Here is a 15,839-nt window from a genome sequence, read left to right as displayed (position 1 = left end):
TGTTTCCAATGCCAAAATAAGCAAGTAGCCTGCTGATTGAGGATGGAGAAGCTAAGCATTAGAATAAAGCCTCAGAATGAGAGTGAATCAACGACCTTAACTTTAGAGCTTCTCTCTGCTCTCCACATTGGTGCACCCTCTCCATAAGGTCTGCAGGCTGCATACAGCATTCCTATGTTCTGTGTAACCAGCCAGAAGCAGCTTGTGATCTTAAATGCTTTAAAGAGAACGTTTGCAGCATGACATTACTGTGTACATGGCTAACATGCAGCATAATGGAACAGGGATTTTAACATTTACAGCATGTTACGTAAATGTTGCCCTTCTGAGTATTTTCTAAATCCTCTTAGCTCTTAAGTGACAGCTTTGATTCTTTTTTTTAATAAAATCAGTCTTTTCATTTCTCCAGCTAAGTTTGGTAAACAAAAGATGTTTAATGCTTCCTTTCATACAGGCAGATTCTTGTATTTAAGGGTTTATCTTTGTGCACTTAAGCTTATTAAGTTCCTGGGTAACTATTTTTAAAAAGCTGACTTTGCATCAGCAGTACATGGTGCAGAGGAGGCCTTTGGAATTTTCTGTGCTTTGCCAGTGTATACTGTGAATAGATAAGCTCCAAAAGATTGCAATAAGCAGAGCAGCGTGGGTTACGGTATGCAAATGTTGCATGGATATTTGAATTTTATTTTGATATACAAATAATCAGTAGTGAAGATTTTGGGGTTTGGTTTGTGTGTCTATGTATGTATACATACTCCTTTTAAAAATTGAGTAAGATGAGAAATTGTGCTGTGGGAAAATAAAAAGAAAGAAAATTGTGGCAAAATTCTGGATAGCTATGGGGATTTTTTTCTTTAAAGCTCTAGAACCATGAGTTTGTACTGTGCTTTGATTGTGCTCTGACATTTATTTTTAATGAAGTGGTAGATGCAGGTGTTCACAACACCTGAAAATGTTTCTGAAGGATGACGGAACTGTGATGCAAAAGAGCTGACATGGGCAGAAAGGTGGTGGGGAGCTTCCAGCATGATTTGTCTCTTTGTATTTCAGTATGTGTGAGATTTCGGGTGTCAGTTTGGGGGAGGGTGTTTTTTTCCCTGGGGAAGCAAGACAGATAAGAAATGGGTTCTAAATGCTTGTGAGTCATTCCGAAGCATGCTCTTTGCAAATTTAAAAGCAAAGACTCCAATGTTTTTGTTGCAGTGTTATGTATGGAGAGCTTAGAGTGTTTGCCAGGCATACAGTTGCAGAGTGTAGATGGATATTGTGTTTGTGCAGTATATTTGTATTTACATTATTTTTGCTTGCAGGTGACTGTGGAAGAAGTGATGACTACTACTGCGTACCTGGATCTCTTTTTACGTAGTGTTTCAGAGCCAGCCCTCCTCAAGATTTTCCTCCGTTTTATTTTGCTGCACCGACATGAGAATGTGCATATCCTAGATACACTTACTAGCCGAATCAACACACCATTCCGGGTAAGAAAAATAGGAAGGAAGTTCAGGTACTCAGCATGGATGTAGGTTAAATATTTAAATGGCAGATTCCATATATTCAGTGGGTATCTGTTTAACTAGGAGTTTTGCCACCCCACCCCCCTCCCCAAAATGTGTGATTTCTCCACCCCCTCAATGTTATTTTTAGTGTGTGTGTGATGACATTTAGCTACCATTATACTAAGTTGATAAAAGTGTGAGGTGGTTTCACACATAGACGAAATGGGATAGAGGGAGATGAGGTATTCTGGAAGTCTGGGATCTGTTAGAAGATTAAAGGTAAATTTGGAAGCATTTTTATTCTGGATACTGCTGAATTAGTGCTGCCATAGATAACTCACAGATAGGGACTTATACTTGTGGCAAGGAGCATTTTTGATCTTTGGAGTTTTGCCAAGCAACAAGCATTTTCAAATAGTCCTTCTGGGAGATGATGGGAGCCCTGTATGGATGTCTCCAAATTGATACAAGTTGTGAATTGCAGTATTGCCAATATATTTCTCAGGAATCAAGTCTGTATTATTATAGCATGTTTACTTAACTGTGTTGTTGCCTGCTTTCTTCTTTGATTAAAAGAAGGCACTTTCTTGCTCAACTGATCAGACTGCTGTTTCCTTTGCTTTGCTTTCATTCCCCTATGTAGTAAGGTTTATCTCAAATTTGCACTGAGTCCCTTCTCAGCCTAGCCACAATGTACCATAGTGGGTGGAGAGCTAGCTGACAACCATAGTAGTTACCTTTGCTAATGGTTGGATCTTCAGGCAGAGAAAATGACTATGTGTTGCACTGGACTACCTACCCTTTTGAGCTGTACTTGGTTGGTAGTCTTGGCTGAATCTTGTATGGTGCACAGCTTCATAGATGATATAAAGAATAAAGTTTTAGTGCAGGTACAAGAGAAGCCGGAACACCAGTATGTGCATTGAATTTGTGTATTAGGGACAGTAGCTTCATCTGAAATTTATTTCGAAATGTGAGTGCATGCAAATATGGATATATGCTTCTGTTACTGCATGTCTAAGATGGATTAACTCTGGAAACTGAAACGGCTTCTGTCGACAAAAATGCAAACGCTGTTGTCTCTGCTAATCATTAAATGCTGTTCCATAGGCAAATGAGATGGGAATTGTAAAGAATTCTGCAGCCCAGAGCAACTCAGCATCTCGGCCAAAATGGTTCTGTGATGCTAAATGAGTTTTCTGCAGTATAGCTTGGCCAAGTGCAAAAGCCAGAACTGCAACCTTCTGTGTGTTTCCACAGCACAAAAGCTACGTACATTATTACTGATGAAAATACTTATTAATAATTCACAGGGTTAAAGTCATGTACAGCCAGGTGGCGAAAAGGACTTGTAAAAATACTATCCTCTTTGTCTCCTTCAGTGTATTTTACATCATTTCTTTTTACAAAATACAGAAATAGACTAGTTTTATTTATTCAGGTGATTCCTGATTTGCAATATGGTTGCGAAGACAAATAAGTAGTGTGTCCTTATAAACTGAAATTTCTTAAATACAGGAAAATTTAAGGCAGTAGCAGGTTTTTGAACTTTCACAGTATGAAGAAAAGTTAGACTAGGATCTGTGATCTAGTTAGACTAGATCACAGAGGAAATGAGATTTCCTGTTTTTCCCCCATGTCACCAGGCTAAAACACACCCTTCATGCAAGGATCTGACTTCTTCCAAAACCTTGTTGTGAAGCTCTTCAACTCTGCCCTCACATTCCTATTAAGAACTCCAGTTCTGGTTATTTGTTCCTCTCTTGCCCTTTTGCTTTCTGCATCTATTTCTGTAGACATAAGGTCTTGGACTAACTGTTGGTTCCTAGTACAAGCAACTGGACAGTGGTGCTAGGGCAACAAGTTTGAGCTTTGCTTTGCCTCACAGCAGGCCATTTCATGAGCATTCCCCATTTCTCTTCTCTCTGTTTATTCCCTTTCTTTTTGTCTTCTGTGAGTGTTAGTTCAATGACCAAACTAGGGAAGGCAGTCAAAGAAACTTACTTTTCAGAGGCTATCAAGTGAGGTTCACTTAAACATTGCTATTTAACTATTTAACAGAGGTACCTGCCAAGTAAGGGGAAAATACATGTATGTGTATGTATTTTTTGAAGAAATCTATGCATTCATCTGGTCTTGGTCACTGTGCACAGCTGATCATGTTGTAGGGGAGCAGAGTCACTCATCTGAAGGAGAGAACTGGAAAGGGTGAAACGATCTTTAAGTTTATATTATTGCGAAAGCATGGGCTGGAGAGAGGAACATAACAATGTGCTGTTGCAGAGCTAGAATAGAGCGTTTAAACAGTGGGAGCAAGGGGAGTGACTGCAGAGAAGAGGAGGAAATTCCACAGGGTGGAAGAGAAGCCATGCCCAGGCAGGATGCTGAATTTCATCCTCAATGAATTACAAAGGATGTTCAGTGACTGAAAAAATGAGGTAGAGAAATATCTGTAGCTGTTTCCTTATTTTGTCCTAATCTGTTTCTTTTGTTAGCTGCTGAAAAGTGCCATTAATTTCATATATTAATTATTTGAGTTTACATAATTAATATAGGGAGAGACAAGATTTAAACACCAACTTGAAACTTTAGGAAAAGGTCAATTTAGGCTATATAATTCTCACAAGAGTCAGCCTGGTCCTGGAGTCTAAGCCAGCTGTGAGATACTGTTTCCATGAGAGAGCAGCCCAGGAGAATGTGCCCAAGGAAAAATGTATTAAGAGGCAGGGAGATAATGGTGCTGCAGTCTGTGAAAACTAGTGAAAGCTTTCAGCTCATGCTTCTACCATTTTGGACACAACTGCAGTCTAGCAAGTGTCTGGCAGGTAGAAATGTACTGTATGATAGCTTTGAAAGTGTTGTATGTCTAATCAGTGACCAAAAAAGCCTGTAGAAGGCCATGTTTCTAGTCTGTCCTAAAGCCATTGCAAAAGTGGGGTGTCGATGACAGAATGGGTATGTTTTTTGTCTCTGCTGAGTGTGACTACTGAAATACCTAGTTATGGGTATATTTGATCAGACCTTTGCTAAAGAGGCAAGCATGCAATTCCAATGAGGAATCCTACTTTTCTTTCCTTTCTTCTGGCCTTACGGAAAGGATCTTCATGCCTTGCCATAGTTCCCAGATGTTCAAGTGACCCGTAATGGTGGGGCTATGAATACTTCATATGGAGTAAATTCTGACAAAACCGACTTGTTTAGTCCTAGTCTATGTTGGTACATTAAGCTATATTTATAGAAGCATTCAGGTTCTTAATGTGCAGAACACTAATCATTCCTTATACTTAAACTGCCTCAAGTTTCTGTTGCTTTATAACTTTTCTTTCAGAAAAGGCCTTTAGTTTGTTCAAATTCTATGTCAGAAGTAAAAACTAACATGCTATCTTGGAAGTTACAGGTTTCAGTTCATGCTAAGTTAAATTAAATTAATAAATTTTAATAATATTAAGGACTGATAAATTACTGCTTTTTAAATAACTTATTTGAAGGAAAATTCTGGATTGTATTTTGTTAAAATGTAACATGTTATGTGTATAGCTCTAGAAAATGTCAAAAAAAATAATCCCATGGGGTGCTGACAAAATGAAATATCACTAACAGTGTCTTATAAAGCATGATGATCTGGCAGAGTCATTTTGTAATGTAGCATGCAGGGAAGATTGGAAAGGTACAATTTCCAGATCAAAAACTGACAACATTTATCATTTTCCAGCTTTGTGTGGTCTCCTTGGCATTGTTCAGAACACTCATTGGCTTGCATTGTGAAGATGTGATGTTACAGCTAGTTTTAAGGTAAAGCCCAAACTCCTTTTTGCACTCTTCATCCTAATTCTGGGATGTACAGTCTCTGCCTATAGATGCAGAGCTGGATGAGAGTTCACCAAGAGAGCAGAAATCTAAGCAACTACAGAGATAAGAATATTTATGATCCTGACAAAAGTCTACCAGACCTGAAGAAGTGTGATTTATGTCCTGTGATCTTCAGGAGCAAGAGATTTTGCTTGTGATTTATTTCTATAAAAGTGAGAGAAGAGAAGCTAAGAATATATTTATTGCCTCCAAACTGCTTATTCCCTGCTTCTAAATGTGTAATTCTTCTCTCCTACATGTTTTCTCTAGTGTATTGTACACTGTGATACTCGTTTGCAGCTTCCACGTTCTTTCTTGTTTTTTTCTGCCTCTTTGATTCCTCTCTCACTGAGAATACTTCAGGTTCCTGAACTGCTGTAGGTAGATTGTTACGTAGTGTTGATTATTTTTGCTTTGCTTCAGAATACTCATAATTTTGGAGTGTGTATTAGGTGAGAATTGATTATTTATTTGAAAATATTGGTGTAACTGAATTAATTGGGCTTTTAGCACTGCAGATCGTATGAACGTTTCAGATACTGTCCCCCCATCCACAGGAATTAAGGTGAAATGCCCTATAGGGCTGGCTGTGGTGCCTGGCAATGCTGTTAGGACCTCTGTGAATTCAAGTATGTCACTGCTCTAACAGCAGTAGAGTGCTGCATTTAATCTTCTTTTTGTTTATTTAGGGAATCTTTTAGAATTTGTTTGCATTTTAAATTGTGCAACATCAGTTCAGTTAACACTGAGGCTCTTAATAAAGTGCTTTTAAAAAGTTGAACAAAAGTGCTCTGAAGAAGTTCAATACAAGACTGTGTTTCCTCTATTCTTTCTACTCCCCGCAGCTTATTCCCTCTGCATGAGAGCTCAGTCTTGATCTACTGCAGTAAAACACCTTGATGACACTTCCCTCCTTTTTGCTGGCTGCTTGCCTGGCAAACGTAAACTGTCTCTCTCTGCATTTCCCAGGAAAACAAATAAATTAAGGATTCTGAGACAGGACTCATTCATAGTGGGACCAAAACACACTGCTGGCCTTTGACATCTGCCCATCCCACACTTCCTCCGTCCCTTCTGACAGCAAGTTTGCTCTGACCTGCGAAGGATTGTTCACTTCCCTGTTCTGATGCAACTGATCTCCTATCTCTACTCATTTTGACAGTTCCTCATCAAACTAGCTTCACAATATAAAGAGTCAGGGTCTCGTGCTCTTGAGAGGTTTAGAATATGGATCACTGTCAAGATTATTATTACTCTTAATTTGGAGACGGCAGGAAGGTGGGAAGGGAATTTTGTATGTTGTTACTTTCCCTAACATGAGAGGGTGATGAAGTAATGCTAGACACTGCTGTTTCAGGTATCTGATCCCATGTAACCACATGATGTTGAGCCAGCGGTGGGCTGTGAAAGAGAGAGACTGTTATTCTGTATCTGCTGCAAAACTGCTGGCCCTAACACCAGTCTGCTGCTCTACTGGGATCACCTTGACACTTGAAAGCCAAGGAAAAGATTATATTCTATGGACAAAAGCAGCACAAACTAAAGGTAATTTGTGCTCAGGGGAAGACCAGATCATGAACTGAGTTTGATTTGGTAGCAGCTCATGGGAGGAGGTGGGGAAGGATGGGAGGGGAAGGAAATGTGGTGGCCAGCAATAAACCGGGGAAGCCTGGACTGGAAAGCTTATTTAATTCCTTCCATGTGTCCAGGTCTATTAAAACCTTATTTTAACAGCTATCTAACTTGAATATGCATTTATGAAAATGCACAGATACATGACAGCAGCTCTGGTTGCTTCAGAGTGGTTGCTGTTGTTTTAAGGTTTGAGTGTGGGCTGGTCTCAGAAATCTTTAGTTACAGCTCCGTCTTGGCAGTAGGAACCAGTCATGTATGTTTATGAGCAAATCTCTTCATCTTTATGGTTTGATATTCCTGCCTTATTGGATGGTTGGGGCTAAAGACTCTATGACGTTTCTTAGTAGATGCTGTGCTGGAGAACTTGTGGTATATTACTCATGGTATGAGTAATCTTCTTTACTTTCAGATTCTGGTAGACGCTCTTCTGAATCTATTTGCATTGTGGAATATGGAAAAGCTGTGGACATAAGCTACTTGCAGTATCTGGGGGAAGCTCAAGAAGCTATCCTCCAGTGCCTGAAAGACTGTAAGGTTTGGTCTGCCTTGTATGATGGAGTAAGCCCTGATCCAGACACCTTTATCCAAACGCTTGCTGAGGAGAACAGTACAGATGTGGAATACCCCATGTTTCGGCTCCAGCAAAGGGCACCTAGCACATGTAGCTCCTCTCAAGTAACTCCATTCGCTGAGAAGATGCAGTTGGAGCTAGAATGGGATGATAGCTATGACACAGGGATTTCTCCTGGATCTGATGTGAGCTCACCACAGCCATATGATGATCTGGGAAGCACAGAGATGCAGCCACCTGCACAGCCACCAAAACACATTCAAGAAATGAAAAGAAATGCCATCATGCTAATCAAAGGATCTTACATAGAGGAATCAGAGTTTCAGGATGATGTTATTGTTTACAGGTTATGTGCCCAGAAGGATACTCAAGATGATGACAACTCTAAGGAGAAAACTTTAAATGCAGCCAGAGAATATGAGGTCCAAAGCCAGACTGTAGTCAATGGGCATCTTGCAAAGAGCCAGCTGGAAATGGACTTGGATGAGCACAGTAAGAGAAATTCAAGCTTGACTCAAGGTGTAATGAAAGAACAAATAAACCAGAAAATGATTGAGATTGATCCACAGCCAGACTTAGAGTTGAAGCTTTCTCCTCAGGAGGCAGATAGTAACTTAAGTGTAAGACTGCTGAGCACAGATGGTGAGGATTTCATTGCACAGTATGACAAAATTATTAAGGAACTGGATCCAAACAGTGCAAGCTTGGAGGAGCAGAAGTTGGATACTCCTGAGCCTGTCTCTCCTGCAGAAGAGGAGGATGACTTTGAGAATTTCTCAGCAGACACCCCTTCTGCAGACAGCATGTCATCTCCCTTTGGACCAAAGGAGGACGTCTCTCCCAAGCACGCTGCGAGGAGCCAGAGTGCTCCATTTACAGGTGGAATGTCCTGTTAATTACATAATACAGTTAATAACAAATACAGGAAGTCATGGTGATTAAAGGTGGCCAAATGAGATCACACTGTGCGGCACACAGCATGAGCATAAAGAAAGTAACAGTCCTGGCACTAAAGAGGGTATAGCCCAAATAGCTGAGATCGGTCCAAGGAGAGTGAGAGATCCAACGTGAAAGGAGAGCAGAGCAATCAGTGTGGTGACAGCAAATGGTGGTTGCGTGGGGGTGGGGGGGCTGCTTTTTTTGTAATTGTTTAAAATCTTGAGCAGGCGTTACATTGTTTGTATGTGAAAGCTCCATCATTCTAGAGAAAGCTTTTGAAATTGAAAGGGGATTGGCATAACTGTTCTAATATACACGCCCCAGGTAAATAATTTGTTTTTCTGGTGGCTTTCATCTCTGACGCTATGGATGTGGTATCACGTTGCCATTTTTTTCCTCTCTGCTATTTCACATTTTAGCACGCGGTGGCAGCAGCGGTGCCATGTCTGTACATGCCTGTCTCCATGCTCTGCCCTGGCATCCTGTTCCTCAAATGTCAGGTCTGCCCTCGTTGTTGGTATGCTTTTCTGTCTTGTGCCAGGCAGCAATTTAAGCTTGGTACCTGCAGACTGCCCAGCCATTCAGGAATGAGAGTGCTACCGGAGGTTAGAGTGGGCTTTTGATCTGTATTTGTACAGCTCCTTGCACTGTGGGCTCCTGGTCTTTAATTAGGTCTCCTAGATACCACAGTAATGCAAATAATAAAAAATAATAATGTATCTAGGTTTCCTCATCCAAAACAAAACCTCTATAAGATGGCTTCTCTTTCGTTTGAATGGAGGGGGAAAACATTTGTGTCCATTGAAATGCAGCCCTTTCTGGTCAGCTGTGGCCAGCATGCCTGGCACTGTTTCTTAATTGAAAAATTCAGCCTGTTTTTCAATCAATTTGCTATATTTGCTGTGGTAGCAATTTCCTTGTACTGGAAGCTAATCACATTCAAACCTTGCTGTTTCCCATTATCTGCTGTCAAAGGTACCTCAAAAATATTGTCCTTGTCTCTTGTTCGTCATTTAGTCCCTCTCTCCATTTGTTCCCCCCTTCCCCCCCCCTCCCCCCCGCCGAAACCCCCCAAACCACAAAACCCCCATAACTGAGCAAAACAAAGGGGAAAAAAAACCAACCAACCAAAAAGAAACCAACACAAAAAGCCTTGCTGTTTGCTCCCCATCTACATCCTGTTTTACTCTTAGGCTGTTTACCTTGCTTTAATGGAGATCTTAATGGTTGCAAGGATGGAGGTGCTCATAACAATACCTCAGAAATGTTAAGGTTGCAGTGCCTTTCAAATATAATAATATATTTAATTTGAAATGCTATATTATGTTTGTAGATGTGTGTGATAAGGATTCTTGGTTGCTTTCGCTGTTTTGGGATGCTGTCGTGGGATGGGGCTTCTCTCTGCAGAATCAAATAACCAAACAGAGGTTCCCACACCCAGTAAGTGTCAGCAGTGAAAAGTTGCTCTCTTCAGGCCTATGGATCTATGAAGAAAATGTCCTATTTGTGTCTATGTGCAATTTAAAAGCACTAAACACTATCATCCCTGTTTCCCCCTAAGCAAGAAAGAATGTGGTGTTCAGAAACAGAAATTTATATTCTGCTCCCCCGCCCCCCCCCCCCCCCATCAGTGCTTGATTTTGTGGCCACATAGAGATGCACATTGAGAAGAAGAATAATTTTTTTACTTCTCATCTGTTTACCCTGTTTCTTACAAGGCTTGCAAACTCTGCTCAGTTCCTCTGACTCTCATTCCAATAGTTTCTTGGGGGAAAAAGTCACTCTGCCGCTGAAAAATTTTTAAATGTATCTTGGTAACCTCTTGCAGTGGCATACAGCACTTGTTGTAAGTATCTAGCTTCAGCTTTACCTACTCAGCTTTGAAATCTGACCTAGAGGAGAGAACAGTGATATATCTCAACTCGTTCTTTTGCCATCCCTTTTGATACAGTAGAGCTCCCGCTTCACTGTGGTCTTCAGGAGCTCTGTGAAAATGTCTCCATGAACATGAGAGGGGAAGTGGTAGGTTACGTTGGGACAGGAGGAACTGTATCTCAACAAAAGGTTTTGGGGCTGCTCCACTGGGTACACAGGCAGGGGGGATTCCTGCAGGATGGGATACCAACCTTCACTCTGATGGCTGACATGGTGGTTGAAAGGTAGCAGCCACGTAAAGCCTTGTCAACACTGGCCCTCCTACCTTTCCTCTTGTGCGTGGAGCTGTGCCGGCATTTAGCCATGATGGATGAGTCTCGAGGGAGTGCTTGCTTTATACTCACGGTTGCTATAAAACATTATAGACTTCAACCTTTACCGAAGCTCTCTTCGGTGAAGTGGCAACGTAGGCACTTCTGATTTGATCCTTACTGTTGCACTGGCCCAGGATTGCTTTAGCCTCTGCCGTAGTTTACGGAAGGCTTATTAAATGGGGCTAAACTGTGCCCAGGTAGCTTGAACGGCAGCCTTTTGCTAGCTGAGGGGAGCTGGAATGGGGTCGGGTTATGGCTACCTGCTTGACCCTAGAAAAGCCTGTGGCATGCATCTTGTGCTGGGGAGTAGGGTGGGATATTCAAAGTTAGCAGTGCTGTAACTGTGTCACCCAGGGATTCTTCTGTGTGGTTTCCCTAGCTTTTACGCAGCTAGAATAGTGTAGTAGGACTGGGTGTAGGACAAGTGACATTTCTAAGACTTTACTTGTGATTAGGTCAGTCGTACCCGCTGCCTCAAGCATCTCACCAGCTCTGTCATCTGACGATATGTAGTATTTGGTTAAAGTCATGCTCGCCTTGCAAAGGTTTCTTAAGCTTGAGCACTAAGGGTTTATGTACTTTCGTGGTAAATGCTTCTGTATTTCAGTGGTTATCCTGCGGCGTGAATACACAAACTAAAGCTATTATTTATTGGTGACATTTATGTGATAAAGCCTATGTCTACCAATAATTTTGGTTATAAATCTATTTTAATGTCTTCCCTGCTTTGTGTGACTGTTTGCAGTACTGCAAATGCCCTTTTTTGTGATGTTGAACTCTCACAGATCTTGATTTTTATGTTTAGACTAGCATTTTTGTATTTTCGTTAGAACGCCAGAGTTTTTTGATAAGAAACCTAGCTGTAAATTACTTTGCCCAGTCCTTATGTAGAAATAAGGCATAAGAAGAGTAAAAAGGGCGGTTTCCCTTTACATTGAAACTAGTGGTACCGTTCCGATTAACTTCAAGAGGAATAGAACAGTAGACCATAACGTACTAGGCTAAATCCTTCTTGGCATGTGTAAAGTAGAATAGTTATGCATGTTAAATATGCCATTAATGTAAACTAATTGGCTAGCTAGCAAAAGTGCTTCTAATCACAAAAGCCTTCAGCACCTCTGTTAATTCTATATTGTCTGTTAAGATATAGTAGTTTTTCTCCCTGCTGGTTGTAATTAGCGTGTGGGAGGTCTAATTTGGTTTGTTATGATGATCAAAGTTCCTTTTAAATGCATATTTCCTGGATATTAGGATTTTTCTTTGGTGAAAACAAAAACATTGGTTCCTTTTCTTACAGGACCGTTCATCAGCGTAGTGTTGTCGAAGCTGGAGAACATGCTGGACAACTCCTTGCATGTAAATTTGCTGCTTATTGGGATTATTACTCAGCTGGCAAGTTATCCACAGCCTCTTCTTCGCTCCTTTCTGCTCAACACCAACATGGTGTTTCAGCCTAGTGTGCGGTCACTTTATCAGGTATTTGATAAAGTGTTAGTTCTACGTATTGGAACAGTATTTTTGGTGTCTTGTTAAACCTTATGTTAGCGTTTTTCAGTTCCAACTGTTGCTTTCCTACCTAAGAGCCTCTCATCTCGTTTTGATGTTTTAATTACATTTGTGCAAAGAACTGGAAATTCTCTGTGACCATAACTTTCGTTGTAACTCTGTTTTAATGCATCTAGACAAAGCCTGAGTATTCAGTCTGTGGCTGCACTGGGAGTAAAGGAGGAAGAAGTAATTGTTACTGTTGTTTTGGCAGGTGCTGGCATCTGTGAAAAATAAAATTGAACATTTTGCTTCCGTTGAAAAAGACTTCCCAGCTCTTCTCCTGGAGGCCCAGCAATACTTGCTTTTTCGTGTGGACATGTCTGATGCTGCAGAAGAATTGCTAACCAAAGGTAAACATTAACCACACTGGCAGGAGTGCTGGGTGGAATGACTCACCAGTTACCTCTCTCTTTCTACAAAATGATTAAAAGTAGGTGTGGTATGTTGTGAATATCATTAACCAGATGTATCCTTCTGACTGTAAACTGAGGATGCTCAGTAGGCCATAATATATGGATCTATTTGGATGTTCTTTGCTCATTAGAATCTTTCATCTGCTACAGAAAATGCCTGTCTAAATGAAGGAGTAACAAAATCAGCTCTTGACTCTCTGTCACTTTGGCTGTAAACAAACTTGCTTTCAAGGCATGAGGTGAGATGGCATATGTGCATGATTTAATTTCATTTTTAGCCTGGTCTTCAGCTAGTCATTGGTTCTTCTTTGATAAATGTTAGGACAGAAGTCCAGAATGAATTGGTTTCTGTAACAATTGAATAAAGATTCATATTGTGGTTTGGACTAATACTGAAAGAGATAAATATTAGCCAGAAAACTCTGAATGTGCTTTTTTGAATGAAAAACAAAACAGCAGCAGCAAAAAGGGGTGGGTGGGTGTAAAAGCCAGGACACTTTGAAAGCAGTGGGGAGTTAAACAGGTATCATCCCAACAAAACAGCTTTCTAGGAGACTTCCATAACATCTGCTGCTTCTCAAGCATAGCGCATGCTACACCTGTCTTGACAGTTATTTACACTGCTGTGGGGGAAGCTAGTAAAAATAAGCAAAATGAAGAATCTTACATTCTAACTAAGAACTTTCCAGATGCAGCCAGGCAACTGGTAGAGTTGGGGCTCTGCCCTGAGGATGTGCATGTTCTGAGCTTGCTGCTGAGCCGGCAATGTTGGGTGCAGGTTTCCCTTAAAAGAGAACTTCCCACATGATGGGAATGTGTCAAATATGGTGAGAGCAGTGACCGCAGTGATTAAGAGCTGACTCGGCAACAGGGTTCGAGAGGCTGCATTTACGGGTGTGTGCTTACTCATCGTTGGGAGTCATTAATAATCACTCCCTCTGCCTATACCGCTGTGAAGGCGTTGATACTTTTCTTGGATTTCCAGAGGTGTGGAAAGTGGGACTCTTTATGTGCCATTTTAATTGTGTTTTCATTTTTCAAGGCTCTGAATAATAATTTAGCTAGTTTCTAGTCAGCATGGTATGTGTTTCTAAGGTCTGCAGTACGTCTAGTCTGTAGAATTATGATCTTGCTAAGGCTGCTTCTTGAAGAATTAGTCTGTGGAAGGTGCCTGCTGTAAAGGAGCTGTGTATTCCAAATGTCAGTAGCATTTTAGGCTCTACATTCTGGTCCCATAGATTAGAAAGCTTTACAATTAGATGGTATTGTAGCTAGCATGTGGAAGATGAGATTAGGAGGCAACATTTAGAGTCCTTTTATTCAGGTGCTGGCAATAAGAACTTTTATATAATGCATTCCCAAGGGCATTTATTTATACTTACTATTTGATGTCAGTTTTCTTCTGTGGGCTTTGGAATTTGCCAGGTTGAGTCATGCTGGTTATTATTTAGGAATTTGAAACAAGGCTGCTTAGTCACCCTGTTGGTACATTTTCTTCTGTGTTGTGGCAACTCCTGCAAAGAAGGCACCTCTTGACAAATAGATGGAGAGTAAATAAATGTCTGGATAACTGCAGACTTGGTTCCCAACAAGATTGGTGATGTAAGTAATCAAACTGTAATTCCTGTGGCAAGTTGGCTCAGTAGTCCATCAGCCCACAGTAGTTCATTATATTGAGTAAGAAGTGCGAGGTAGGAACTGCTACACTAACGGTAAATGAAAAAAATAATAATTAGGAACTCCTGTAGGATTTCTTTGCATTAGCTTGAATGCTACCTTTGAGTGTCATGCAAATAAGCTCTTCTCTGAGGGTTTTTTCCCTAAATGGAAGTGGTGAATAACCCCAAAGTTTTTTCTATAGGTCTGAGCATAAGTAGCCTCCTACAGAATTCACATCTGGAAAACAGAAGCCAGACTTAGTGGGGAACACAAATGTAAAACCAGAGCATTTCCTTTCTCTTAACAGTGATGGTCTCTGAAACTGAGCAGAAATGGATGATTTGTTATTTTATGGTTGCAGTAGTATGTAGTTTCCCTATATAGTAGCTCAGGTTCTGGTTAGATATGTAGGGCTGTCATAATGTAGATCGCATATGAAATGCTGCCTTTCTTTCAGTGTGTTGGAAACAGTATCTCCAGAGTAATCATTTTCTCCATTGTATGATTCAGTTTGCATCCAGACCTTAGAAAGAAGTGGACAATCTTGGTCAAAGAAAAAAAATATCAAATCTCTGGTCCCTAGACCAGCTTTCTGTGCTTTTCTCTTTTCTTTGTGTGGTGTGTGGTGTTTGGGTTTTTTTGTTTGTTGGTTGGTTGGTTGTTTTGTGGGGGATGTGTGTGTTCAATAGGCAGTTAAATCTGAATCAAAATCATTTTTAGGGAAATGTATCAATTTGGATGTTTTTTGAAGGGAAGAGTTAAAAAAAAGAGCTTTGACAGTGTACTAGCATTCTGTTTATTTTGGCTAAACTATTTAAAAACATAAAATATTAATTATGAAACATTTTGACATTAGAAAAATCTAAAAAAAAAATAATTTTAAGAATCTTCAAGGGAAGCTCAAAACCTTATTAAGTTGTTTTTCTTCCCACAGTCAGAATTTTCCACAGAACTGAAATTCCTCTATTCTGCCTCTGGTAGATAGAAATTTGTAGAATAACAATATGAATGATTGATAAGTCTGCAGTTGGAAAGCTTTTTGAAACTCAAGAAAAGTACAAGTCTGTTAGATGATTAAGATGAAAATTTCTTTCGAGTATTTGGAAGTGTACAGTAATTCCACAGTGCCTTAGGAGAACTACAGGAACAGAACAAAAGTGCAGAGCTGTTGAACAGAGGGATTACTCTGCTGCATCGGGTGAGGCATTCATCTACGGGTCCTCATGTTAGCTGCTTGGAGAGGTTTCAGAAAAAGGGTGGTGTAACCTGAGGCTGAGTTGTTTTAACATAAACTGCACACACTTTAAGGGAAACCTTTTCTTAAGCCAAATGCTACATTGCTGCATTATCTGCAGTATGTGAGTTAATATGAGGGTCCTTTATTTCTTTTTAACGATTTGCTTACACAGCTCATGAAAACATCCACTTGTAAGTTAGACAGGGTTTTATCTGTCTCTGCTTCTGGCCTCAATGACATCTT

The 15,839-nt window shown here is 40.4% G+C and overlaps 1 protein-coding gene across 3 annotated transcripts in view; it reads left to right on the top strand.

Moving 5' to 3' along the window:
• Positions 1 to 15,839, top strand: part of FHIP1A (FHF complex subunit HOOK interacting protein 1A) — a 91,878-nt gene that overhangs the window by 73,905 nt on the left and 2,134 nt on the right. For all 3 annotated transcript variants that reach the window (XM_049814554.1, XM_049814553.1, XM_049814555.1), the window contains 6 exons: positions 1,311 to 1,478; positions 5,209 to 5,288; positions 6,703 to 6,890; positions 7,390 to 8,430; positions 12,037 to 12,215; positions 12,499 to 12,637. In XM_049814554.1, coding sequence (XP_049670511.1) covers positions 1,311 to 1,478; positions 5,209 to 5,288; positions 6,703 to 6,890; positions 7,390 to 8,430; positions 12,037 to 12,215; positions 12,499 to 12,637 — 1,795 coding nt within the window. The remainder of the gene's footprint in view (positions 1 to 1,310; positions 1,479 to 5,208; positions 5,289 to 6,702; positions 6,891 to 7,389; positions 8,431 to 12,036; positions 12,216 to 12,498; positions 12,638 to 15,839) is intronic.

Source organism: Accipiter gentilis, chromosome 12 (genome assembly GCF_929443795.1).
Source record: "Accipiter gentilis chromosome 12, bAccGen1.1, whole genome shotgun sequence".
NCBI lineage: Eukaryota > Metazoa > Chordata > Aves > Accipitriformes > Accipitridae > Astur > Astur gentilis.
The sequence above is the reverse complement of the archived record's forward strand: the minus strand, read 5'-3'. Positions and strand labels throughout refer to the sequence as shown.